Source organism: Ascidiella aspersa, chromosome 8, assembly GCF_963924565.1.
Source record: "Ascidiella aspersa chromosome 8, kaAscAspe10.2, whole genome shotgun sequence".
Classification (NCBI taxonomy): Eukaryota; Metazoa; Chordata; class Ascidiacea; order Phlebobranchia; family Ascidiidae; genus Ascidiella; species Ascidiella aspersa.
In genome coordinates, this window is record NC_139454.1 from 3,267,540 (window position 1) to 3,293,042 (window position 25,503).

General features: G+C 35.5%; 1 protein-coding gene across 1 annotated transcript; it reads right to left on the bottom strand.

Moving 5' to 3' along the window:
• Window positions 1–1,068: 1,068 nt before the first annotated feature.
• LOC146135184 (protein transport protein Sec24A-like) lies at window positions 1,069–24,866 on the bottom strand. Its single transcript, XM_083395971.1, has 21 exons — window positions 24,734–24,866; window positions 23,792–24,277; window positions 23,005–23,147; window positions 20,930–21,095; window positions 18,678–18,925; window positions 18,128–18,237; window positions 16,627–16,751; window positions 16,062–16,259; window positions 14,777–14,883; window positions 12,208–12,349; window positions 11,411–11,580; window positions 10,798–10,971; window positions 9,752–9,806; window positions 9,103–9,261; window positions 8,139–8,311; window positions 7,634–7,745; window positions 7,056–7,234; window positions 6,324–6,461; window positions 5,302–5,499; window positions 4,493–4,596; window positions 1,069–3,963 (listed from the first exon to the last, which is right to left on the bottom strand). The coding sequence occupies exons 1-21, from the start codon at window positions 24,816–24,818 to the stop codon at window positions 3,852–3,854; spliced, it is 3,384 nt and encodes a 1,127-aa protein (XP_083252097.1). The 5' UTR covers window positions 24,819–24,866; the 3' UTR covers window positions 1,069–3,851.
• Between the last annotated feature and the right edge of the window lie 637 nt (window positions 24,867–25,503).

Genomic DNA, 25,503 nt, shown 5'->3' on the forward strand with positions numbered 1-25,503 from the left:
CACCATTCTAATAAATAAACTGGGCAAATTAACGAAGATTAGAAAATAAAATTTTGAAATAATGCAAAACTGTGGAAATTTAATTTGATAATCTAGATGAGATCTTGTGTGTTCAAGTCAAAAAATGAGGGGTGATTAAGTGCACCAAAAATAATATTTTAAAAACATTTGTGTTTGGCGCTGGTTAAAAATCCTACCACAATTATTAAATCAATGCACAATATTTGGGTTAGGCTTAGGGTGCGAGTCAGCGTTTGGGTGTGGTTGGGTCAAGTATTACTAATATTCATTATTTAATGAAACCACTTGACCCACCCTAACCCAAACCCGCACCCTAACCCAAATATTGTGCGCTGTGATAGGATTCTAGACCAGCACTTAAATTTTTACTGTATAGCTAAATTGTGCAAACTCATTCATTTACCAAAAAGTACCGGTACCTAAAAATCTTGGTTTACAATAATGCTTAAAATAATAGAATTCTGAAATTACAAATAAACATTCAAAAAACAAACAAAACATGTTTATAAAAGCCTAAACTTAAATAGTATCTACGCGATTATACATTTGACATTAATATGCACATTACAAAACGCAACATTTACTTCATTAAATGTTGAAGTTCGATGCTGATTTTTGCTCAAATTCGTAATGCAGCATTACCCGCAATGGGTAATTCCCCATTTTAAATTTAAGACTTAGTTGTTTTTTTTGGTTGGCAATTCTTATACAATTATTTTTAGTCCTCAAAATATTCTTTTAGTTTGTTGCGATGTAAGCCGATTTTTATGCTTGATCTAGTTTTACATCAATGTCATGTTCGACACTTTGTATATTATTGCGATAACCGATATTTTTTGGTAAAAGTAAGACGTTTCTTTCTGAACAAAATGTAATAAGTAACAACGTGCCACGGTATGTTTTTCGGGTCCGTTGCTATCAGACTAATAAAACTTTAATATGTGTAGTACCAATGTATACGGGTGTCATCGGGTGTCGAATTCTATTAGATTTTATGGGAAATCTTCTAGCCTGAAAACTTTTATGACAAAACATTAAGACGGCCAATTTTTTTTTATTTCAGACAAGCAAATTTGTACGCGCGAGTATTTCGTTTGCACACACAAAAACGCACGTGAGAATATAGAATAGGAGAATTACAAGCGAATATCATAAAACAGTAGTTTTTGTATCACATCGGCGGCCTTTAAACAAACAAACAAACACGTTTTGGTTAGCTGTGGGTTAAAGTTCTTTTGTTCCAGTTAAATACGAATGCTATGTAGTATAGGGTAGGTTGTTTTTCTGACGGACATAAAAGCCCCGTTTTTACGAAGCACAAACAACAAAAATATAGCACTAAGGAGAAAATACGTGGATTTGAAGCAAGAATCGAGTGACGACGTTCTATACGACGTAATTTTACACCAGCTATGTACAACGAACTAAAAGCCTAGCTTAATACCGCCGAAGCTGCTTCCAATATTATTAAATAATCGCACTCCTATAACACAAAGTTACCAAGAAAAATTTGGTTGCGAAGAATTTTTTCGTGGTAGTGCCGTTGTTTAGACAGGATTGCCACACAATTTTACGAAAAAAGAACAGAATTTTTCAAAAATATTGATAGCTTTAAAATATCTAAAATTAGATGACGTTTTTTGAATATAATTCGAAAAAAAGGATAAATGCCATGGGCCACATAAAAATAAATAGTTTAAAAAATTGGTTTGACTACCACTTTCAATACACAAATCCATTAAAGACTTTTAAAGAGTTAAAGGCTTTATGGCAACCCTGTTAGAAGTTTAGGTTATATATATATGAAAGATTAGGAAAGGTATTTTATACCTACATGATGCCAATATGCAATTATGCGTAAAAACTTGCATGGAGAGCAGTTCGATTTGGCAATTTCATAGTCTGGTGTGCCGCTATATTATAATATTGAAAACAAGGACACGAACCGATTAAATACACATAAAGCAAATGCCTAAAACAGGTTCTACAACCTTTTTCACAAAGAATGGCGCTACATCTTGAAATTTTCAAAGTTTAAAAGGCGAAATTCGAGCAAATTAGCACGCGGAAAAAAACTCACATATACAACAGCAACAAACAAACAACTGTACAAACATATTTTTATCATTCCGAATGCAGTAGATATATGTTTTTACGGACTGTACACGCAATTACACGACTTACTACGACGAACTTTCGGACAAAAACGACAAAAAACAAGAAAAAATTAAGCAGAACTTCGTCAATTTCAAGCGAGAAGGTGTTTTTGTTTTTGGGCCGCGGCTAAAACCTTTTTCACAAAAGTTGTAGTTACAACATAGGGCGAAAGAAAGGAAATAAATAACGTGAATATGATACGCAAAAAAGAAAAAACAAATATTCGCTCCACCGTGCACCAAAATGTTTGGTCGCTAGATGGAGTAGAGAGTAAAATGCTTCTGATTTTATTTTTTAAGGGGTGTGTTACGTAGTTTTTTTTCACCACTGTACGAAACACGCAAAACGACGTAGCTTTTAGATTAAAATAATGCCGTAAGCTCCTAGCGTTCTTTATAAAGTTAATCTGTGACACAATTAAGGTCATTTTTGACGGGGCCGATTATCCAAATCATGCGTTTTCCCAGCTTGGTGCATGTATTTGCTTCTATGTTGAAAGTAGACTTTGCGGTTATAAAAGTCTTACACAGAAACAATTTAGAACTGGAATTTCACCGTCTTGGGAATTTTGGCAAGCCATTTATCATATGTGCAACTTAATGAGGTTCGCATAGCGTTTTTTGCCATTGCAGATTTTAAACCGCACTTCCAAAAAACGAGAACCATCTACAACCCCACATATTTGTTTCCTTGACACTTTTCCGGCAATTTTCGCTTCCGTCAGAAACAAAAAGGAAAAAAAACAAAGAAAAAAATACAAAGTTATTGCGACTGGCCACAGGAGGCGCCATTAGCGACAGTTAAAACACTCAAAGTAAGATGAATCCTAAAGTTAGCAGCTAATGACAGCAACTTGGCACTTTCCCCAACTTCTGATTGTTTATTGTGAAGCGATCAGCCCCATATGCGCGTCATATACTTCAAAGTTTGTTGAAACCGACGCAATTAAGCTAATAATATTTCTGGAGGGTAGACCACGGTTAGGGGGTTAAGGTCATTAAGGGGGTCGAAATAATACATATTAGTGTGATGATTTGGGACCTTGTCAAACGACTTTTTTAAGTAGATTGGAGACAATACGGATAAATTTATTTAAAGTAAGGTTAGTTTCTAGGGCTTTCGCGTGAAAAAACTGTTTTTGTAGAAGAGATAACTAGTCGTTTACCTTTTTCTAGGTGTTTTTCACTTTACGAGATTAGCATTTAGATTAATTTCATGGTAGAAGCGTTCGAAAAACAACCTTTATATCTGTTTAAACATGCATCGTCATCGAACTCAATACTCGTAAGTAAAGACCCATAAAACAAGATGACGCCGATTAATCAGGTAAGTTTAGCGATATGAAATCGGATTTGTTCGGCAAAAAACAACAGGGACTCTTCCGACCAAGAAACTAAAACTATTTTTAGTCTCGTTTGGTGCCATTTTATTATGCTGATTCTCAATACTGTCGCTTTACGTTTTTTCTCAAAAAAAAAAATGGCGGAAAATGAAAAAAAAATTAAGAGAAAAAAGTAATAATTTTCAAATTAGCCAAAAAACCCTAAAACAGCCGAGAAACTTGGCCAACCGAGTCAATAAAAGCCCCTTTTCGACTGGGGCCACTTTCGAGTTGGGTACCGCGATTTTAGATGGGTGAATACGAGGGTATTCCCCTGTGGGCTTGGTGGGAGTTACGCGATCTTCTGTTGGACGTGCATTAGGAACTCCTGGAAGGACATGGAGGACTCGGTGCGATCCTGGTGGAGTTGGGAGAAGAAAAGAATTCGCTCCCGGCTGTCGTCCCTAGGATTAATAAGACACGGGCGGTTAGATCCTGCAGGACAGAGCCTCGCTTGAGGAAATTGGCTTAATCGCGGTTGACCACAATTTTATGAAATAAAAATTAGGAACGATTTTTTTGAAAAACATAGAAACGCAAATCAATTGAAGGACATTTAAAGATTCGTTAGAAATCCTGGCTTAATGTTGCTAGAATACACCGAGTTTTAATAAAATATATTTGGAATTGTGAATAAAAGCTTGTTGTAGGCAACTTTCTATTACGTCAGGAATAAATGCCATAAGAATTTTACTCCAAAACACCAATTCTGATAAAAATCTGTTTAATTCTACTGTTTTATGAGTAAATTTGCCACATTTTTTTAAGATGATGTCGATTTACTAGATTTTTTTAGCTATGAGATTCATTTTCAAGCTACATTACAGATCCGTACATATTGTATTTAAATGTAAAAAAATTGTAAGAAACTTGGTTTGGGTAATTTGCAGGTGCGTAAACTCGTATAGTGTTTACTGAGAACCACTAATTTACCTTATAACGCGTATGGGTGCGTGATGAGGTCTACTGTCTCTCAACCATTCGATAAAACTGTGGAAAAGTTCAGATGTTGGGTTCTCTAGTTCCGGGATTGAGTACTACAAGAAAAAAAGAATTAAAACTAACTAAAGCCGTCTTTATATTTTGTATTATTAAAAAAAAATACGTACAACCACCCGCCTTTAGGAAACCACACGTAAAATAAAATAAACAATCAGTATAATAATGACTTAACTTAAGTTACTGTTTTCAAATGACTTAAAAGTCATTAGGGAAAAATGATTTGACATGACTTACTTTTTTGAGCAAATGATTTAATTTGACTTAAGTATTTCGAACAAAAGACTTTAGTTAAAACAAAGTGTTTTCATTAAGCATTTTTGTAAACTAGATTACGTTCGTTTAAGGCAGGGTTGTCCAACCTGCGCCCCGCGGGACACATTGCGGCCTGTCTGAAATTTTTGTGCGGCCCGCTAGTCATTTTCACTCCCAAGTAGTATTTTAAACGTTCAATATTAGCCTAATTAAAATGTACCAGTCAGCTTTTAGGGGCGCACTAATAGTATAGTATGGGTAAAAAAATATATATATAACTATAGGCCCCGTTATAACTCTAAAGAACAATACTTAATTTTGAAACTTAATAGGTTCTGTGGCCCATTAAATTACGAGTTATTTCCCGAATAACCTAACTTAGACTTTATTTATTTTACAAATGATTTGACTGGATAAAGTGATTTTTAATTGACTTGTTAACACTGCAATACCTATTTACTCAAGATAAAAACCATCAATCAACCCACCATTGGATCCTCAATGTTGCTGAACTGCGAGCAACCGAGGACATCGTTGATGAAGTTCCTGGAAGTCTGTCTTCCCACCAGGAGGTACATCTTCCATCCACAATCCAGGAGGAAACATCCCGACTGGGAGATGGACTCGGCGCTGAGGGGGAGCAGGTTCGGTTGGGGGACGTCCCTTTCGGCCACCGTGATCGCACCCTGGGTAAAAAGGGGGTTCCCCGGGGTTAGTTGCGAGTTTTTCTAAATTCCTTGTTGTTTTTGCAATATTGTTAAAGTTAGTTTATTTTTAAATATTGTTAACTGTATATATTTTTAAAAATATTGTTAAAGATATGTTTTTTTTTAAATATTGCCAACGATAGTTTACATTTTTTGGGGTTAGTTTTGGGTAAAAATACCTAACCGCTATTTCATAATTGCCTTAAGTTGTTTAGTTTTTTTTAAGCTGTTATTTCGCAAATAGAGTACAAGGGCTTGATAATACGAATAAATAAAGCTACGAACTGGAGACAAAATTACAAAGACTACAAAACAAAACGTTGGCTTATAAGAAAGAAAGTATCCCTTACTCAAATGCGTAATTGACTTTTCTTTAACAACACCAAAACTGAATTAAAATAGTTCCTATAAAGGAGGATCAAAGGTAATTTTCAGGAAATTCTAAAAGTAGAGTAGCATATGTTGGAATATTTTCCAACCATGTATTGTGAGTGAATGAATTATACGACACTCCTATAAGTGGATTGCTGAATATCCGCGTTATTTTAGTTACGTAAATTGGTGAAATACAGGCTGTAGGGTCAGGGCCGGACTCGGGACTCGACAAAATCGCACATTTGACCGGAGTCGGACTCGGGTTAATTTTATTGGCCCGGGTTGGACGGGTTATTTTAAACCGACTCCGCAGCCCTGGTTATAACTACGCTTATTATTTCGGTCGCCGCGAAAAAAAGGGTTGAAAAACACTGTATTTAGTTTGTGAAAAGTCTGCAGTGGCAACAGTTAAGCGACGTAATGCTCACTTCATCGTGTAGGTCGTCTACTCTGTACAAATCAGGGTGGACGTCTTGCAGGAAATACCCGGTGGGTTGCATCTTGAAGTTGATCATTGAAAACACGCGGTCGTCCAAGCGTGTAGAAACACCACTTCTAAAGGCAGGCTGAAAAAAAAAGATTGAAAGAAGATTAAAATCTACGCAATCAATGTCAAAGCCCATGCATATGTAGGAAGCATATCGTAAACGTTTCGAATAAATCTTAGGATAATGGCTGAAGGTTGTAGTTGGACCTTTTAAAACCCATACATTTGTGAATGTTTTCAATATTAAATAAGGCCGGCTGAAAAAAACAGCGAAATTCGAAGTGCGAAAAGGTGTTGATTGGTTGGCCCGGGCCGGATACAGGGCCCTGTCAAAAAGTAAATTAATAATGATAATTGCGACTAATTTAGATTATTTTACTTCGGATGAGCGGATCAATTTAAGTAACATAATGTTGTTTTTTCTGTGGAAGGTTAAGGGTTTTGGGTATTGGTCTGTGTTAACAAAAAAAAATACTAAATGTGTTTATGTACGAACAGTAGTAGACCAATTAAAATACAAAATAAAAATAGACAAAACAATTTGCTGTATTAGACCATTTTATATAAATAAAATAGAAAATCAGTTACCATCAAAAACCTTTTCAAAAAAAATAAAATCAGTTACCAAACCATTTCGGTTTCAATCCAATTAAAAAAACTACCACTAACTCACGTGTTTAAGTAGCGACTGTACATAAAGCGGGAAGAGTCGTAGACACTTGGGTACATAGAGACCCCCGACCCCCATACCCTGGGGGATGGTCCCCTTGAAAGCTTTTAGGGGGTCGATGACGGCGTTTAGGAGTGCATCTCGCGCGTCTTGCAGCGAAGCGGTCACTGATCGGTCGACGGCTGCCGAGAAATAATACAAATTTCATGTTTTTTTAGCATAATTTTGTAATATGAATCTATTAGGGTAGTCAAATTAAAAAAAAATACAATGATGGAATGTGACCTGGTGTTTATCATTGTAATTTTTTATGAGAGACCTTTTAAAATATTTGAGACTGTTGGAGACAGTTTTGGACCCTCAAAACACAACAACAACAAAAAAACACCGAAATGACCTACACTTTCCTTCTAGGCCTTCGGTTTTGGAAAAAAATTTAACTTGAAAAAGAAGACTTTTAAGTGATTTTAGAGAGCTGTGATCTATTTTGCAACCGATTAAAATGGGATTTAGCATATGTTTAGAATTTGCTTTAACCTAATTTCAGGTAGCTTTAATTATTTCAAAGCACTGTAACCCACCCATCTTTGCCAGCAGTGTAACGACGGCGTTACAATCGACGTTGTTGAGAACTTCAGCTTCGGTTTTTGCAATGGGAATACACATTGTGTGAACACGGATACGTCGTTCGCCCTGCATACAAAACAATTGTTAAAAGCGCATGTTAAGTCCAAACTGGTGCTTCAAACCTGGCGACCATCGTCCACGTAGTGAAGTCCACTTATGAAAGGTTTAGAGCCACTTCTAATCGAAAAACTTTACGGTTTAGAATGCCATTTCATTTGTTTGTTTTTTTCTTTTATTGAACATCACGATAGAAAACATCAAAATGCATAGACTGAAATTTCGGTTTACCAATCATAACAAAAGTTGCATAATAAAATAGGTATAGATAAACTCAATACATTACATGTTCAATTTCAATTGATTGTTACCTATATCAAGCATAATGAAAAATCGTTTGTCCGTATCGATTCAAAAAAGTGATTAAATACCAAAAAACTACAAAACGATGCTGTTTCTTACCCTGCTAGTGGTGTAGAGCAAAGCTGCCTGCACACAAGACGCCGGTTGGTCTGTTAGGTTTTCATCGATGGAGAGGTTGACAGCAAAGCCAGAGTCGGGACTGACGTTAGCCAGGGAAAGCAGGTCGGTCGATCGAACGAAGAAATTTCCGTGGAAAGTGTGGATGCTAAGGCCTGCAAAAAATAAGGCGTTCAACGGAGTGGTTACTGGTCCGCTGGTGTTCAAACGCCATTTTGTGTCATTGATGTTAAAGGGAAAATTATTTATTATTGTCAAACCGAAAGTTAATGAGAATAAGTTGAATATAGTGCTGTTGGCCAAATATGTTCGATACTTGGTATTTTCGCGATCCCATCCAAAACCACATTACGTAACCACTATGCTCGAACAAAATGTAAAGCGTTCCAAGGTTGTTTTTTTCAGGGTATCAAGCAAAAATTTGCCCTAGCGTTAAGGAGTTTAGTTGGCTTAATCGGCCAACTGCTGCCTCGTTAAAAATCTGAAACTTAAAACTACAATTTGCCAAGAGTGCCACTTGTTTTTCATTAAGACAATTACGGCTATAAACCAAGATTGATCGAATAAACAAGTTATACTTAGTCAATAAACAACACAGTGACCAGAAATATTCGATACTTCGTTTTTTATTCCGATATTTGATCCGATTCGATACCAAATTACGTCATTACTATGCTCGGATAAACAATTAATATATAAATAAAGCGTTCCAAGCTTTTTTTCAGGTTATTAGGCAAATATTGGCTTTAGCGTAAAGGAGTTTAGTTGCTGGATAATTGCTGTCTTATTTAAAATTTAAAAACTTAAAAATACAATTTGTCAACACTCAACAGTGCCACTTGATTTCCGTTTTTAATTAAGACAATTGGGGCTTTTAACCAAGATTGATCGAATAAACAAGTTATACTCAGTCAATAAACAACACAGAAACCACTAAAAGTCCTACCTTTCGTGCATCTGATTCTCATAACAGCTTCGAATCCGATCTTTCTGGTCAAGTATCTTTCCAGGTCGTTCCTAAGCCTCTCTACTTCCATAGGGTTGTGCTGGGTGTGTAGGGAAGGGTAGTAGTGCAGGTCCCCGGCAGAAAATCGCGAAGAACAAGCTGTGTAGGTGAAAAAGAAAATTTTGAATAATTTTGTTTTAAATTGCTATTTGGAACGGCTGTGTTTTATGACAAGTGCCTCTTAAACTTGAGGTAATAGAAATATGAAAGCCCAAAAGAAAGTAAGTATCGGTATGCCACCTACTTCTGTATGGGCTTTGATATACTTACTATATATTACTACAACCTCCAACCATTATATGCTCCAAAATATAAAGTTCACGTTTTTGAGTTTTTTTATCGCTTTCTTTTTAGGCGTAATTCGGATATAATATTTTATAAGTGTAGGGATTTATTACCAAAAAAATTACCAAAATGTCTATAATTTCCATGAAAAATACTTGGAAAATGACAATATTACGTAACTACCTGCAAACATTATTTAAACACTATTTTTACGACATTAATTTTTAAACATTTTTTCTCGACGAAACAAAAATAAGAAGTGCTCAGAGCCTGTTTAACAATTCACTCGGCATTGAGAGCTTACAGAGAGTTGCGATGTCGATGTATCGTGAGTTGAAGAAGAACATGTCGATTGCAACCTGCAAGGAAAAAGATGACAACGCTTACCGTGTGTGATTTATTTGTACGATGAACAAATAATTTAAAAAATCAATAAATACCAAGCTGTTTGGATAAACGCTGTAGGTAAAAAAAATCCTTGTAAATGAGTCTTTTTTACTCTAGTCAAGTTTATTGTAAAGAACTTTTTTTTAAAAGGGCGAAGTTTCAACAGAAATTTTAAATTTCCAGATCTTTCCTATATACTTGGGTTCTTAATTCACATTTGTTATTAAGGTGATCGCGAAAAAAAATCGTACACCACAAAGTCAGGAAGAAAAAAAAAACAGATAAACATATTTACAAGGTCGTCGTATGACGTACAGGGGTGAAAAAAAACTAAACCAGGCCAGGAGAATAGGCTAATTTGTCGCCGGAGCGCAAATCGACCGAAACATCGCGCGTATCGCGTGTATGACGTCACAAACAGGATGCGGTTAACAGGGACATCCTGCATTCGCTGGCAATTCTGTGACCTCCTTATGTAGCGTATACACAGGTCGGGGTAAGCGGTGAGTAGGGGTGCCGGATGCTAGGAGTTGTTTTGCGATACAAAAGTTTGGATGCCATTAGTTTTTTTTACTTTTTTTTGCACATATGTGCGAGTTTTAAAAAAATCTTTCAGGACAAAACATATTTGTCCTAAGCCATGATTCAGCTCTTTATATCAGGACAAAAAACTTACTTTTAGTTGAATCCGATCAAAACTAATTTATTCGCATTTCTGCTGTAACAACCGAGTGGAGCAGATTAGCAGAATATAATGACAGGCCCCACACAATCAAAAATAGTTGAAAAAAGGGTTTTACAAAATAACTTTACATAAAATAATTTAAATACTATTTTTTTGGGAAAACTCGCACAATTTTTAACCGACCTTTAAATATGCAAATCAATTTAAACACATTGTTTCATTGTGGTTACCATGGATGAGTCGGCTATTTTTAACGATGACTCAGCGTTTAAACTTACCTGGTGGGCCGAGCACTCTAGCGCCATCTTCTTGTAGTAGTCGGTGGCCGGGTTGAGGTTGGCAGTGGGGGCATCCCCGGCCCTGGAGTTGGGGTCCTCGCGGGACTTTAGGGTTCCGGGGCCGATTGAGGGGATGGCCTGCTGGAAAACCGTGACGCGACCCCCGAAAGGACCCTAAAAAAATTAACGAAAATAATCAATTTGATTTAATTCTTATTCAAGGTATGATTTTCGCCCTAATAACTAGTGTTAGGAATAAATAAAGTTAACAAAGCTACAAATCTTTTCATAATATCAAACGAACTTGTCAGAAGCATAATACTGTACGAGTGTACGGCTTGTATTTTAAAATAGTTTTAATGGTTTTAAATTTGTTTTTAATGGAACTTCCTAAACACATAACTTCAGCTGCACAAAAAATAAATCCGCAGAATTTAAAAAAGAAATTAGGGTTTTCAGTCAGCTAATCAATTCAAAAACTTCTACAAATTCAAGCACTTAGTAGCATCCCTGTTATAAGATCGTATTCGTCAACAAGAAGGGTTATCAACGGCAAGTCGAAAATACATCACAAAAAAACGGTCTAAGACAGGGAATTCCCCAAATCGCTCACCATGAGTTTCTTTGCGACCTCAAGGGCGGCACCTAGTGCCGAGTAGGTGTCTACCTCCCCCTCTTGTTGTGGATTGTGGATGATGGGGAGCTGGTGGAGCAAGTCCTGGACGAGCGCCTTACCCTCGTGCAAGTTCACAAGCAAGTTCTCGGGAGTGGGAAGGAACACGTCTGGAGATTATGGAGGAAAAATATTATACTTTTCATTGTTTTGGAGCATAATGGTTGGAGGCTGATAGTAAGGCGTAATAATAATATCAAAGCCCATAAGTAGATACCATTTTTTATATCTAATTACGTCATCAGTCATCACTATGCTCGCCCAAACACATAATAATTAACTAAACCGTTGAAAGGTTTTTTTTTTCAGTGTATTCTGCCATAATTTGATTTAGCGTGAAGTACTTTAGTTGCCTTCATGGATATTTGCTGCCGCAAATCAAGTAAAAGCTGTTGTTATTTTTATTTTTGGAAAAAATAATTTAAATTCGATACAAAAAAACACGAACATGTTTCAGAATAATGGCGAATTTGGTGTAAATTGCTTTTAGAAAGTTTGCCGATTGGGGAAACATGTTCAATGCCGTTTTTTAGTGTTGTTTAAAAGATAAAAATTTAAATTCAATATAAAAACTAAACATTTTTTCCCAAATTTGAACCAAAGGTGATTTTTCTTTAATAGAAACTAACAAATATAAAAAGAGTATGAGAATTATATATAATACAAATTTAGGAAATCTTAACTGAACATTTCTAATATTCTTTAAGCTAAACACAGCCGCAAAAGTTTCAACTTACCGTCGATGTCGGAAACGACGATCATCTGTGGTTGGGAAAGCCCCTCACTGAGCCTGTAGAAATGCACAGTGAGGTTGTAAGTGAGGAAGCCGATCCTGGTACGACGGTCGCCCGGCATGCGGTCAAGGTTGTCAAGTAATGCCTGGAGAAACGGAACATTCTAGATTAGACAGATAAGTTAGACACTAAAAGATTCTTTGCTTTCAAGTGTTCAGTTTTACTTTCAATACATTTATAGATCCTTAGTTTCAATGTAAAGGCAAGCTATGTTAATTCAGTTTGTATATTCTTTTTTATTGAAAACGATCGGCAGGCAGAATTTAAAAGGCCGGATTTGGCCAGGACTGATCTAGGTTAAACATCTAGGCTAGATTATTGAACAAACACGAGTTGAAATACTACAATTTAAAAACGTAGTTATTCAATACATTTATAGATCCTCAGTTTCAATGTAGCGCAGTTTTTAACATATTTTTTTGACTCTTTCGACAGCGAGGGCCACAATTTGCAAAAACGAATAAAATGGTATTTTTCAGAAAATCCTGTCCTCTTGTTCGTTCAACGTTTTGCTTAAAATTGAAATTTTGTGCTTGACGGCCATCTAGGGATTATGCCGAAAACTAGTTTGAGTCAGTAATAAATCACATGCGGGTTAATCCGAGATTTCTTCTAAAATTTAAGAATTTTTTTATACAAATAATGAAGAAGCTTTGTGCACATTTTCTAGACATGTGATTATAAAATATGCATGGTAGATTGGTAAGTACAATTTTTAGTACGTTTTGAATCAGGCTTAAACAATCAATGGTCCCTTGTGGCGGCTACTATCGCTTATTAAGTAAAAAAACAAATAGCGAAAGAAAAAAAAAACTTTCTACCCCAACTAGGACAGGTAAGGTCTTGAACTTTGAAATAGTATATTGCAACGTATTGATTCATTAAGTTGTTTTGTATACCAGTGGTGGCCATAACCAGTGGTGGCATATAGAAAGCCATTATTAAAATTTGGCATTCTTCTGATTAAAGGGGCTTTCTAAAAAGGCCAGTACAAGCGAATTGCAATTGTAACACTTGGCAAACCAACAAGCAAACCCACTGAGAACCAGGGCTGCAGAGTCGGTTAAAGATAACCTGAGTCCGGTCCAATGTGCAATTACATCAAGTCCCAAGTACAGCCCAGACTCTGCAGCCTGTATTTACCAATCCACTTAGGGGTGTCATATAATTCATTTACTCATGGTTGGAAAATATTCCACTATTTGCTATTCCACCTTTACAATTTCCAGCTGGCACCATATCAGTTTTTAAATTTGATAATGCGCATGCGCGTCGCGAACTTGGGACACGGGTAGTTTTACACAGTCTCACTCGAGTCCCGAGTCCGACTCCGCAGCCCTGGTGAAAGCTCAACAATACGAACATCCTAGTCCTGAATGAATTACCTTTTAAAGGAACTAATGACAACGTTATTTAAATAAAGAAAATTAAAAAATCATTCAAAGCAGTGTTATACCCCAAATGAAAGATATTAAGGGGAGCTTAGAGGATAGTTGGATTTTTATGCAAAGCTATTATAGTGTTTGCAGCACTATTTTAGCAAAGTTAATGGTCAACTATTTCTATATTACCACTTAATATGGCGTCAGCTTACTAGGGGTTTGGGTAATTTTCAGGGGTGTTAACTAGAAAAAATCAAAGAAACCATGGTTTTAAACGAAAGTCTAGTCCAATGTTTGACTTGGGCTTTTAAACTTCACTTGTGCACACATAGTAAAAAAATCCTGCTGTTTGTACTCTGAATTATGAGTCATAACAGGCTAAAGTATTAGATCATGTTTGACCGATTTATTGTGCTTGTCATCATACTTGGAGATGCAACTAGAGGTTCAAAGTTCAACAATCAAGTTGCATGCTAGGTCGCTTAACTATGACATCACAAAGAAGCAGATAACGCGTCACTGCTTGGGTTGAGTAAGTTCACGTGTGTTTGTGTGAGTGTGTGTGTGTGTGCACGTGTGCATGTGTGTGGTGAAAAACTGACACTTAATAGCAAAAAATCTGTTGAATGTCAACAACTGTGTGGAATAGTTCGGTTTCAATACTTAGTTTGAAGGGATGCGTTTCTAGGATGTTTACTTAAACAAAATCCCTCTATTAATTTGGTATTGGAACAGCGTTAATAAGACTCTAGTATTAGTTTTTTTAGCTCGAAATTGAAAAAAAAAATCAGACATTTCTTGTTTTTTTACAAAAAAATATTTTGAAAAATATAATGTTTTCAAAGTGACACAACAACCTTTCAGGCACTGACTGCAGGGTCCAATTTTAAAATTTAGACATTGTTTTGGAACCTTTTTCTTTCTGTTAAAACCAAACATTGGTAAGCACCCAAACAGTATTGATGTAGGTTGTAATTACTGGTACAACAAGCTTTAAACAAAGAAAGCGTAATGCTGTGGAAAATGGACATCCTGTTAATCTGCCCAAATAAGCGGTATCTGCCTAATTATCACTTTGCACATATCTAACTTATACCTAAAGTTAGAAAATCAGTTTCACACCAACTTACATCACAAACCACTTGTAAATATCCCGATTCGATTGCAGAATGCGATACGTCCATAAGGAACAGATACACTGCAGGTTGTGGAGGTCTCAGCATGTATTCTTGTGGTGCTGAAACATAGTAATGTAACAGTATCAACCGCTATAAGACAGCAAACAATGGCTAAAGTGGAAATTGAACTCAACGATTAAAATTGGGCTATAAATGTCTTAGACTCTTAGTTGCTAAATACAAAAATACAAAAAGTTTATTGTTTAAAGCAGTGGTGCTCACCCTGCGAAACACATTTTCACCAGTAGTACGCTAAGGCTTTTAAGATGACCCACTTGCATCAGCTACCCTTTTTTAGAGATTATAAAATTGAATGTAAGTGTTACAAGATTGCAAATGCCAAGTTATATTCTGTATTTATCAGTTATCACTAGGGCGAATAATTCTTGACCAAAAACATAGAAAATTTTGACAAATTTTGACCTGAAAATAATTTATTTTGACAAAATTTTGACCTGTTGGAAATACATTGATTTAAATGAGCTAGGCGTCGTTAATCACGTGTTTTTTATACTGTATATTGATCTAGTAAAGATATATTACGGTTAAAACGACTTTTGAACTTATATCAAAACAATTTTTTTTTTTGATAAAACGAAAGATAAATTTCAAAAAGCTGACTTCAGTTTTTTATTAATTTTGTAAGCGATTTATGTACAATTTTTTTTCGATTTTAACTAACAAAAATATTGACAAATTTTGACCTAACAGGTAAATTTTGACAAAATTTTGACTTTTTTTGGCAAGTCAAAAAATATCCACCCTAGTTATCACATTAAAATAAATCATGATCCAAAGTTGACAGCTAGTGCTGTGTGCAAGGCTTTCTTTTGTATCCAATTTTAATAGTTTAATGTTTAATTTTATGCCAATGATTTGAATTGAAGTGGACTAACAATGACTTGACTGGGACTGTTATTTTTTGCAAAAGACCTGACTTGGACTTTAGTCATTTCAAAATGACTGGTTACAACACTGGTGAGCACAGCGAATGTACAACAGTAGAAAGACACTAGAAAGTGTGCAGCAAAAACTAATAAGAACGCTTGCTTAGATAAATTTAAACAAAGATAAAATTTAATCACACAAAAAATTTTAAATAGCAAGCGGTTTTTTATTACTTCCCACTTTAATCTTATACTAAACTTTAAAAAAATGTATTCTAACCTGCAAAGATCTTAATGCTGGGTCTTAAAAAACACAATTGGCCTAATTTACACATAATTCTTAATCTTACCGATGAATTCAATGGTTGCATTGGTACACTCTGGCCTAGTGTGGGGCATCCCGTACGTTTTGGTGACGGGGTGATGCAGAAATTCCTCGGGAGTGTCGTTTACCCCAAAGCACATGTTGCATCGCCACTTGCGTTCGTCGATAAAGCTCACAAACGGGTTGATGTAAGTCCGGCATCGTTTACAACGCACTATTGTCCCTGTGAGATCATTTGGAGGGTAAATGGTTTATCAAAAAACAAACTAAAAATTTGCTCTTCTAATTACTTTTCAGGCTCTGTAAAAAATATTGATTATAAAAAATTTTTTTAACGATAATTTTTTTTAAAATTTATATTTAGTTTAGTGTTGTATTCTTAAGGCTTACTGTAACTGACTAAAAAAGTGCTACAATTCAAGGTTTATCCAACAAAGCTCATAATTCGATCAATTACACAATGATTCTATATTTTAGACAATTTTAAATGGATTTAACCTATTATTATTATTTAGTTTTTATAACTAATTATTTTATTTGGTTAAAATAATGAGAAATTTTAGTAAACTGATGAAAAAACACACTTTTACCAGCTGATATAACAGGTAATGAGTTCAGATCGCGGAAAGGGTGAATAACTAATCCGAACGGCAGCTTGACTTTGCCCAGTAGGTCCTTGGTGTGGGGTATCTTCTTCAAAGTACAACGCAGCACTCTAGAAACAGACAAAGCTATATATAAATAAACAGAATTTGACCGATACTGATACTTTTTTATAAACCCAACATGCAGTAACAATTAACAACTATAAATAATTTAAGCAAATAATATGAATTACATTCACTTTATCAACCTAGTTATTTAAACAAATTTGAATAACTATAAATAAAATATAAATAACTATACGAAATAAAAACTCTAGTTAGCCATAATTAATTGTCATACACAGGGGTGGCCAACCAATCAGATACCAAGAGCCGCATTTGGTGTTTGGTTAACCGCTAAGAGTCACACGTTACACACATGGAAAGAAAGAAATATAACTCCATTTCTTACTCACTCCCACAAAGCGATCGCACAAAACGTGAAAAAAAGTGTCTTTATTTCGTCAAATAGACAAAAAAAATAATTTAAAAAAATATGCCACACACTGAATGAAAAAATACAAATTTCTCGATATAATGTCATCTATCAATGTTATTTGGGCATATTGAGTTTATCTTGTTTCAAAAGTGTTAAATAAAAAGGCCTTTAGACAAACAGTTGAAGTCAAAACAGGCAATAATCCATAACTTAACCAAAAGAAATCAAAACATTTTAATCAAATAAGAGCCGCATATATCTGGGTAAAGAGCTGCATGCGTCTCGCGAGCCGCGTGTTGGCCGCCCCTCGTCATACAACTTCAAATTTAAACAAAATACAGTTAACACTTTTTTAATCGACAACCTTTCAACGGTACTTAATCTTCATTAAGGAAATATAAGGCAGGCTTAGATTTGATGCCCACATGTCTAGTCCAACAGTTAGGTGACTTGAAGGCTGGCATATGTTTGTAAAACCGCCATGTCACTTTATGTTGCAATACAGCATCCTGATCATGCTATAAATACTGTTTAATCTAAGGGTATAAATTGAACAGAACAAATATATTTTATCTGTTTTTGCCCCAGTATAAATGAAAAACAACTAGTGTTGTGTCTATAAATTTGAATGCTTGTTAATTTGACATATGCAGCACTGTATACAGAGCATTAAGTGTTAAACAAAGAAAAATTTTCAAAATTGAGGCTTGAAATAATATAAACAAAATTTTAGCAGTGATCCATTTAATTACCTTATACAAATATATACAGTATCTCATAGTGCCTGCATATAAGGTTTGGCTAGAGTTGTTAAAAACACTGCTTCGGAATCAATATTAGTTGTTAACTAGCTAAACTTAGAAAAAAATCAAATTCCATAAACACCATTAAAAGACAACAACAGTGTCCTTTAGTTAAAAAAACAATGCAAAATTGTGCCAACAGCCAACAATGTCACATAGCAGTAACAAGTATCTGCCTTAATTGCGATTTATTAGATGTTCTTACTCTGGGCTGCAGTTTTTTCGGTTAGGTGGAATCAGCATTCCCCTTTCGTTGGTGCTTTCAAATCGTAGGGGGTTCTCGACAGGTTTTTGAATCGGCAAAATTCTGGTTTCCTACAAAAAAGAAAACATTATTTTAAAAAACGGGAGTCTACAATGGCCTAACAGAATCAGTCGATCAAATGAAAAACAACTAGATTGTGATGAGGCTCTAACTCACGACCCCCGGCTGTACATTGGCCGCTGCTCTACTGACTGAGCTATGCAGGCTCAGATAGGAGCGAGTGGAGCGACAACCATACGCCAATGCTTTGAACCTTACTGCAGCAGGCTAGTTGTTTTTCTAGCCTGCCTGCTTGTATCATTGATCAACAGATTCGGTGAGTCGGCGATGGCATTCAGTGTACTAATGATACGTAAGCTCGCTGTAATCATTGGTCAAAAAGCAGCCTCAGAAGGGCCAGATCACAGTTGTTGAACACATGCTTGTGTACATATCTTTCAGAAAACTTAAACCTTTTACTTTCAATGCAAATAACATCTTCCCCATTTACCTGCATGAGGTTGATAGGTCTGTTGGCATCACCCATCCCCATATTTCCCATCGAGTTGGTTAGATTCTGCATGCCCGGCCCCGGGGGCTGAGGGTAGGGGTCCTGGGGTCCTTGGGCATATGAGGTTGGGGGTTTTGTGAACGCAGAAGGGGCATATGATGTTGCTGGCTGTGGGTAACCCCCCTGACCGATAGGGGGCTGGTGGTTCATTTGTTGTCCTCCAACGGGTGGAGGTTGCATTGAGTTTCCTATGGGAAAAAGTTGATAAAGATTTAAATTTTGTTAGTATTTTTAAATGGGGCAATTCAATTGTAATTAATATAATATATATATAGAAAGGGAACAGTAAAAATCTATTTTAGTCTCTCATTTAGTATTTTAAATCAGTGGTCTGGACCGGTGTGCCGTTAGACCAGCGCTTCTCAACCGGTGCGCCATGGAAGGTTGCTAGGTGCGCCGCGAGCGAAAGGAAAAACATGACGAAATAAGTGCAAAGTTAATCGGATTAAGACTTTAATCGACAAAATAACGTTTTCAGTCTCAAAGACTGGAAGTCCCTTTAAATGCAACTATAAAACCCATATAATGAAAACTGCAGGCAATTTAAGCAAAATATGGGTACACCTAAAAAATTTCGTGCTCGCTTTGCTCGCAAGGTGCGCCGCCACGTTTTCATACGTCTCTAGGTGCGCTCCCAAGTAAATAGACCATACCCGCTACCCAGGTGTTTCTTGAAGTTCCCATAGTCGTAAAATGGTACATCAAAGTATTTTAACCCAATGCACTAAACCAGGTGTAACTTTATGAACTTTTCTTAAAGATTAAATCCAAAATTCAAAAACATTTTTTTTCTAAATTAACCATCAGAAGTATAAATATAAAGCCATTGTTTTTAAACTTATAAATGTAAAGACATTGTTTAGGTGGAAAAGGAGGTTAATTATACATGTGCAAGAATCCCATGAAATATCATTGTATATGTATTTTTGAGAACTGCTTAAATTAATCCTGGCTTCTTTCCTAAAAAAATTTTAAGCGAAAAAGTAAAAAAAAATATTAGTAAAAAGTGCAAAATGTCAGTATTTTATTTTTCAAATATGCTATTAAAAGCCCTTAATGGTCTCTGAACCACTTTGTAGGTAGGTTGTGTTTTTAGAAATTTGGCTTGCTGAAACATTTTCACCATAAAACCACAAATTCAGAATATAGAGGAATTCATTTGTCAAATATTTGGGACCTTTGGCGCATTTCATTATAAGTCACTCTTTAGCGATGTTGGTGTGCTGAAGGAAAATAGTTACAGAGCATTTCTCTACATCAGTGGTTTCCAAAAACTTAAATAATTCAACTAGTTTACCATATGCTAAAAGGTATATTACATGTAAAAAACGTCATGTAAAACAACAAAATATAAATCAGTTAATGAATGCACTTGTTCGCTTGAATACATTCTTTAAATTTTGAGTTTTTAAAAGTAATCTTTTTTTCCTGACCCAACAACAAAACAAGATAAAGTCATTTATGCACCACTTTTAAGTAAAATGCTCCATAAAAGCTTAAACTGTAACTAAAAAAAATCAGCAGTAGAAAAAACAAGTTGGAATTTTTACAATATTTCTAAATTTGACTTGGCTGCGTAAGTTGTGGTAGTTTATGAAAACATGTACCCCTTATTAGCATTTGCTTTTAACAGAAAATCAATACAGCAGTAGCAATTAAGGTACTTAACGACATGCAAAGAACATAATGTGGAACATTAGATTTAAAACAGTATCAAAAAATTTTTTTTAAAAGGTTCACCTAAAGTTCATAAACCTTTTAAACACAATATATGAGGTCAAGCAGTGAATTTAAACTGCGTTTTTAGGCCATGGTATAGAGCAATAATAATGTGTGTTTATCACAAAACAGAAGGTTTATTATGCACTTTATTTTACAAACTAAAGGTTTATATGCATTTTTTCAACAAAACATTCATTTTTTTCCACTGTGAACATTTTTCTACACTGTGAAAAGTAAAACTACATACATGTTATTTTTATTTTACCATGGAACAACATTTTGTTTATTCTATGTATCTAACTAATTTGGACTTAATATATTGTAATGAGAATTAGATGAATTTATTCTAAAGATATCTTATGGCCATTAATAATTGAAATCATGGTTTAAACACCTTAATTTTTTTTAATTTTTTTATATATTTTTTACACAATTGTTTATTTTTGTTTTACATTTTAACACCAACCTACCAGTTGGTGGAGGTGGTTGCATTGCAGGGGGATGCATTTGGTTGGCCATGGGTGGAGGGGGTCTTACATTCTGTGGCGGGACGTACTGCTGGCCGGGTAAAGGGGGTGGGGGCAGTCCATGACCCTGCATGTCCGACACGGGTGCCTGGGGCACCGTTTGGGTCATCTGCAAAACAAAAACATGAAGTTGGCATTTCAATTTAAGGAGTGACATTATACCTGGTATCAGAATTGTGTGTACAAGAAAAAAAATGGTTTAACTAAAATTAAAGCTACAAATGAAAGATAAATGGTTTAGAAATCAGGGTAATTAGATGATAGATTAAACAAAATGTATACTTCTGCAATAACAAAAATGTCATAACTTAACTAACAAAATATACAGCAATTATATTTATATATGGGTTTGGTTTTGTAAACAAATAAACCATGAGGGAAATATAGTACAAATTTTTAGAGATCGACCAATATCACTTTTTTGGACCGAAACCGATAAACTTTTTTTTATGCTTTTGCCAAACGATACCCGATACCGATTTTTTTTATATAATTGGGAAATGTTCAAAACTTAAATTAACTGAAATAAAAATAAAAATACTGTTTTAGTTTATATACATTTATTAATTATTTAACTATTATTTTTAGGGATGTTCAAAGTAGAATATCGCATACTTGGATTCGAATCCAATTTTGCCGTTTATTTTGGGTAATTGGAACCGATATAATTTAATGTTATACCGCGGATTGTTGCGCCTAATTGCACAAACGTGTATGGTAAGTTGGCCTGTCGCTGCGGCGACCAATTTACAGTGCTTGCTTTAAATGTAACCTGGTAGTGCAGTGTCAGCGTTTTTTAGGGCGACAAATTACCGCTTCTTGCGAAAACGTTCGTCTAATACGTAAGTGTCAATCAAGCGTTATTGGGCGAGAGACTAATGTGTAATGTCTGATGTGGAGTTCGCAATTGCCCTAAATGCGTTAAGTTGCAAAAGTAACATTTGTTGTAAAACTTGCTGGCCGTCCAAAAAATGCGCTACAGGGTTACTTAAGGTCAACTTTAGGCCAATATTCAGCTAGGTTATGCAGTTATGAGCAGTGTAATTGTCAAGAATTCGTTAAGTCGATAGTAATTTTGTATTCTTTGCAGTACATTATTTGACTGCATAACAGATCACGTTAGTAAAAAAATAAGCCCCAAGACCCAACAATGCTTGAAAAAACAGGACTGAATTGCTTAAGACTTCTGTGTGCAGTGTTGCATTGTACTCACTATTGGCAAAAATATAAGTTTTGTCAACAACCTGGACAGTTGACATATTACAGTTTACAGAACTGCTTCAAATGACTGTTGTTAAGAATGTTAAACATATGGGAGATTTTTTTTTATTATAATGTACACATGTTAGAAAATTGTTTGGGAGATGTATTGCTGTGATTGTGGGCCCCTTAGGGTAGATTAAGATTACTCCCTTTCCCAAACAAAATCGAGGTTAAATAATTTAATAAAAATATGCTAGGATTCGCTATTCTGGATTCGTTATTCTAGATTCAAAACCTATTATTCTAGAATACCTTGGGATTCTACTTTGAAAATCCTTTATTATTTTGCATGTTAACTTGGCGTGATGCTAAAACCCAAATTTTTTTATAACAAAATAGGTAAGTCGTTTGTTGTACTGGAAAAATATATCATAGTTTCGTACTAAAATGTCGACGAAAGTATCGGCCTACATTTACCGATACAATATCGGCCGATATTATCGATAAACTGATATATCGGTATCTCTACAAATTTCCATAAGTTAGTTTAAAAAAAATAGGGAATTTTTATGCATGTTTTGAATTTACCTAGAAAGTAGTATAAAGTAGAATTTTTAAAACTATTTTATATCTTTTCATTAAAACAGGAAGTAAAATTGCATGCTTTTCATAAAACCAAAAATGTGAAATTTAAAAGATTTCAAGTACTTTTTCAATATTTTGACGCAAAAAGTCAAAATATTTGGTACCTATTTGTGTTAAAGTACACAAAATTGTAAGTTTTCCTAGGTTAGTTTATCTTGTACACAACGTACCTGTTGTCCTGGTAATGGTGGAGCCGATAGAACCGGCTGAGCCGGTGGAGCCTGGGTCTGTTGATAGCCCATCGGCGGGGGACCTAGACCAGTATTTGGGGGTTTGTGGGTCGGCGTGCTGTTTGTACTGCGTTGTTGTTGAGCTAAAAGACAAATGAGTTGTGTTAGGTTGAGGTTGATAAAAAACTAGAGATCAACCGATATTACTTTTTGGGACCGATCCTGATATACTCGATTTTTTTATATACCTGGAAAATGTTCAAACCAAATAACGTTTTAGTTTATATACCTTTAGTAATTATAAAACTATTATTTTGCATATTAACTTGGTGTAGTGCTAAAAGTATTTTTATTAAAAAATGGGAAGTTGCTTGTTGAACAGAAAAATTATATCAAATTTTCGTCCTAAAATATCAGCCAAAGTATCGGCCTACATTTACCAATACCAATATTTCGGTAGAAGCCAAATTTCGGCCAATATTATCGGTCTATCTCTACAAAAAACCTTCTTTCTTTATAAACCTTTGGTGCTACTTGAAAAACAAAACCATAGTTTGACAATGATCGGAAGCTAGTAACCTATAAACCTTGCAAACTGGAAATAGTTTAGCAGAAAGCTGTAATCAATAGTACTAAGGTAATTTTCTTAGTTTGTTATGTATAGAAAAGGCCCTTTTAATCTTTTACAAACTGACAACCTTAACTAAATCCGTAGAAAGTCAAATTTCATTTCACTAAACAAACAAAACTCTTTCAAATATAGTTTAACCACATCAAAATCCAGTACCTTGTAAACCCTGTGAATTGTGCTGCGAATAGGCCGGTGGTGGAGTGAAGGACTTGGCATTTTGCCCCGGTAGTGGTGGAGGGGCTGAGTAGTTGTTGTACCCCGGATAAGAGTTATTTAGGGTTGACGGTGGGGGTGGAGCAGATGTAGGGGGAGCACTGCCATTACCGTGAAGGGGCATATTCGCGGGGCTGCTTCTGTTTGGGTTCGCCATAGGAGGGCCCGCTAAGGAATTTCCGGGGTTATATCCTTGGGTCAATGGGGGCTGTTGGTAGCCAGGGTTTGGATTCCTCGAAGGGCCGTTGGGGATAAATCCTTGTCCGTGTGGTTGCTGCGATGGTGGGTATTGTGGGTTCACACCTTGGGAAGTGGGGTGAGGTGGGGCCCCGTAGTGGGATTGTGGGGGTGGCGGCATCCCGTTGTGGGTGCTTGGGGTTTTCTGTGGCATATTTGGGGCAGCGTATCTAGATGGCGGCGCAGACGGACCTAAAATTAAACCATCATTTATAATTGGATGAAACGCAATATAAGTGCGTTATGCAGAAAAATGTTATTTAAAGCTATTTTGCACTTTTTATAAAAGAAATGACAAATTATAAAAATTCTTGATTAAATTAGGAACAGTACACAGTTTATTTCTTTAAAAAAATATATATAGTTGGTGTTACAGAATTTAAATATGTATAAATAAATCCATAAATGTTTATAGATTTTTTTAAATTAATTTTTAAATATTTTTATTAAAAATTTTAAATAGCTTATTTTTTAGAATTTTAAATTAGTTTCATTTTAGAATACCAGTATTTTGATTGTCAGAGTTTAAGGTTTAGTTCTGGGTGATATTGTTAGCTGTGCTCCAGATTTGAAATTTTGGAATGGAAAAAAAGTTTCCAATCTGGGCTACTACTGTATGTTAAACAGTTGATACAAGAAACAACAAACCATTATTATATTGCTGATGTTGGTTATATTGCTGGTTTTGCTGATAGGGCTGCTGCATATATGGTTGCGGATTCGGGTGGGCCATTTAGAGAGAACACTGGCAATCAGGCAGTGGTACCTCAACAGTTTTGTACAATAAAACACAATCTACAAACAAAGCTGATTAGGTTTCTTAAAACTTAATCATGGGTTTCCTAAAACTTAATAGATTTCCAAAATATATTGATTCACCAACAAATGTATCAACAAATGGAAGTTGGCAAAAAAAAAAAGTAAATGCCGCTTACCACAAACGCATATTGTTTGGGTTAGGGTGCGGGTTAGCGTTTGGTTAAGGGTGGGTCAAGTAATATTATGTTTATCATTAATAATGGGTAATACTAATTTACGGAATGATGAATGGTCGGAATGTCGGAACGCTCACTAATTTACGGAATGGTCGGAATTGTCGGAATGGAATGAATAGGGCCGAAACTAATTTGATGAATGGTCGGAACGGAATGAACTGTCGGAATAGAATGAACTGTCGGAATAGAATGTATGACGCTGTAGTAGCAGAATGAACTGTCGGAATGAAAAGAACGAAGCTGTAGGAACAGAATGAACTGTTGGAATGAAATGAACGAAGCTGTAGGAACAGAATGAACTGTCGGGATGAGATGAACGAAGCTGTTAGGGTTAGGGTTGGGGTTAGGGTTGAACTTGCGGAATGAAATGAACGAAGCTGTAGGAACAGAATCAACTGTCGGAAAGCTTCGTTCATCTCATTC

What these genes read in the sequence shown, in the direction of transcription:
- LOC146135184 (XM_083395971.1), bottom strand. Translation starts at nt 24,818, where the DNA reads ATGGCCCACCCGAATCCGCAACCATATATGCAGCAGCCCTATCAGCAA. An exon ending in CATCGACATCGCAACTCTCT is followed by an intron (nt 9,262 to 9,751) that starts GTAAGCTCTCAA and finishes TCACCTACACAG; the next exon opens with CTTGTTCTTCGCGATTTTCT. An exon ending in TACAGTCGCTACTTAAACAC is followed by an intron (nt 6,462 to 7,055) that starts GTGAGTTAGTGG and finishes TTTTTTTTTCAG; the next exon opens with CCTGCCTTTAGAAGTGGTGT.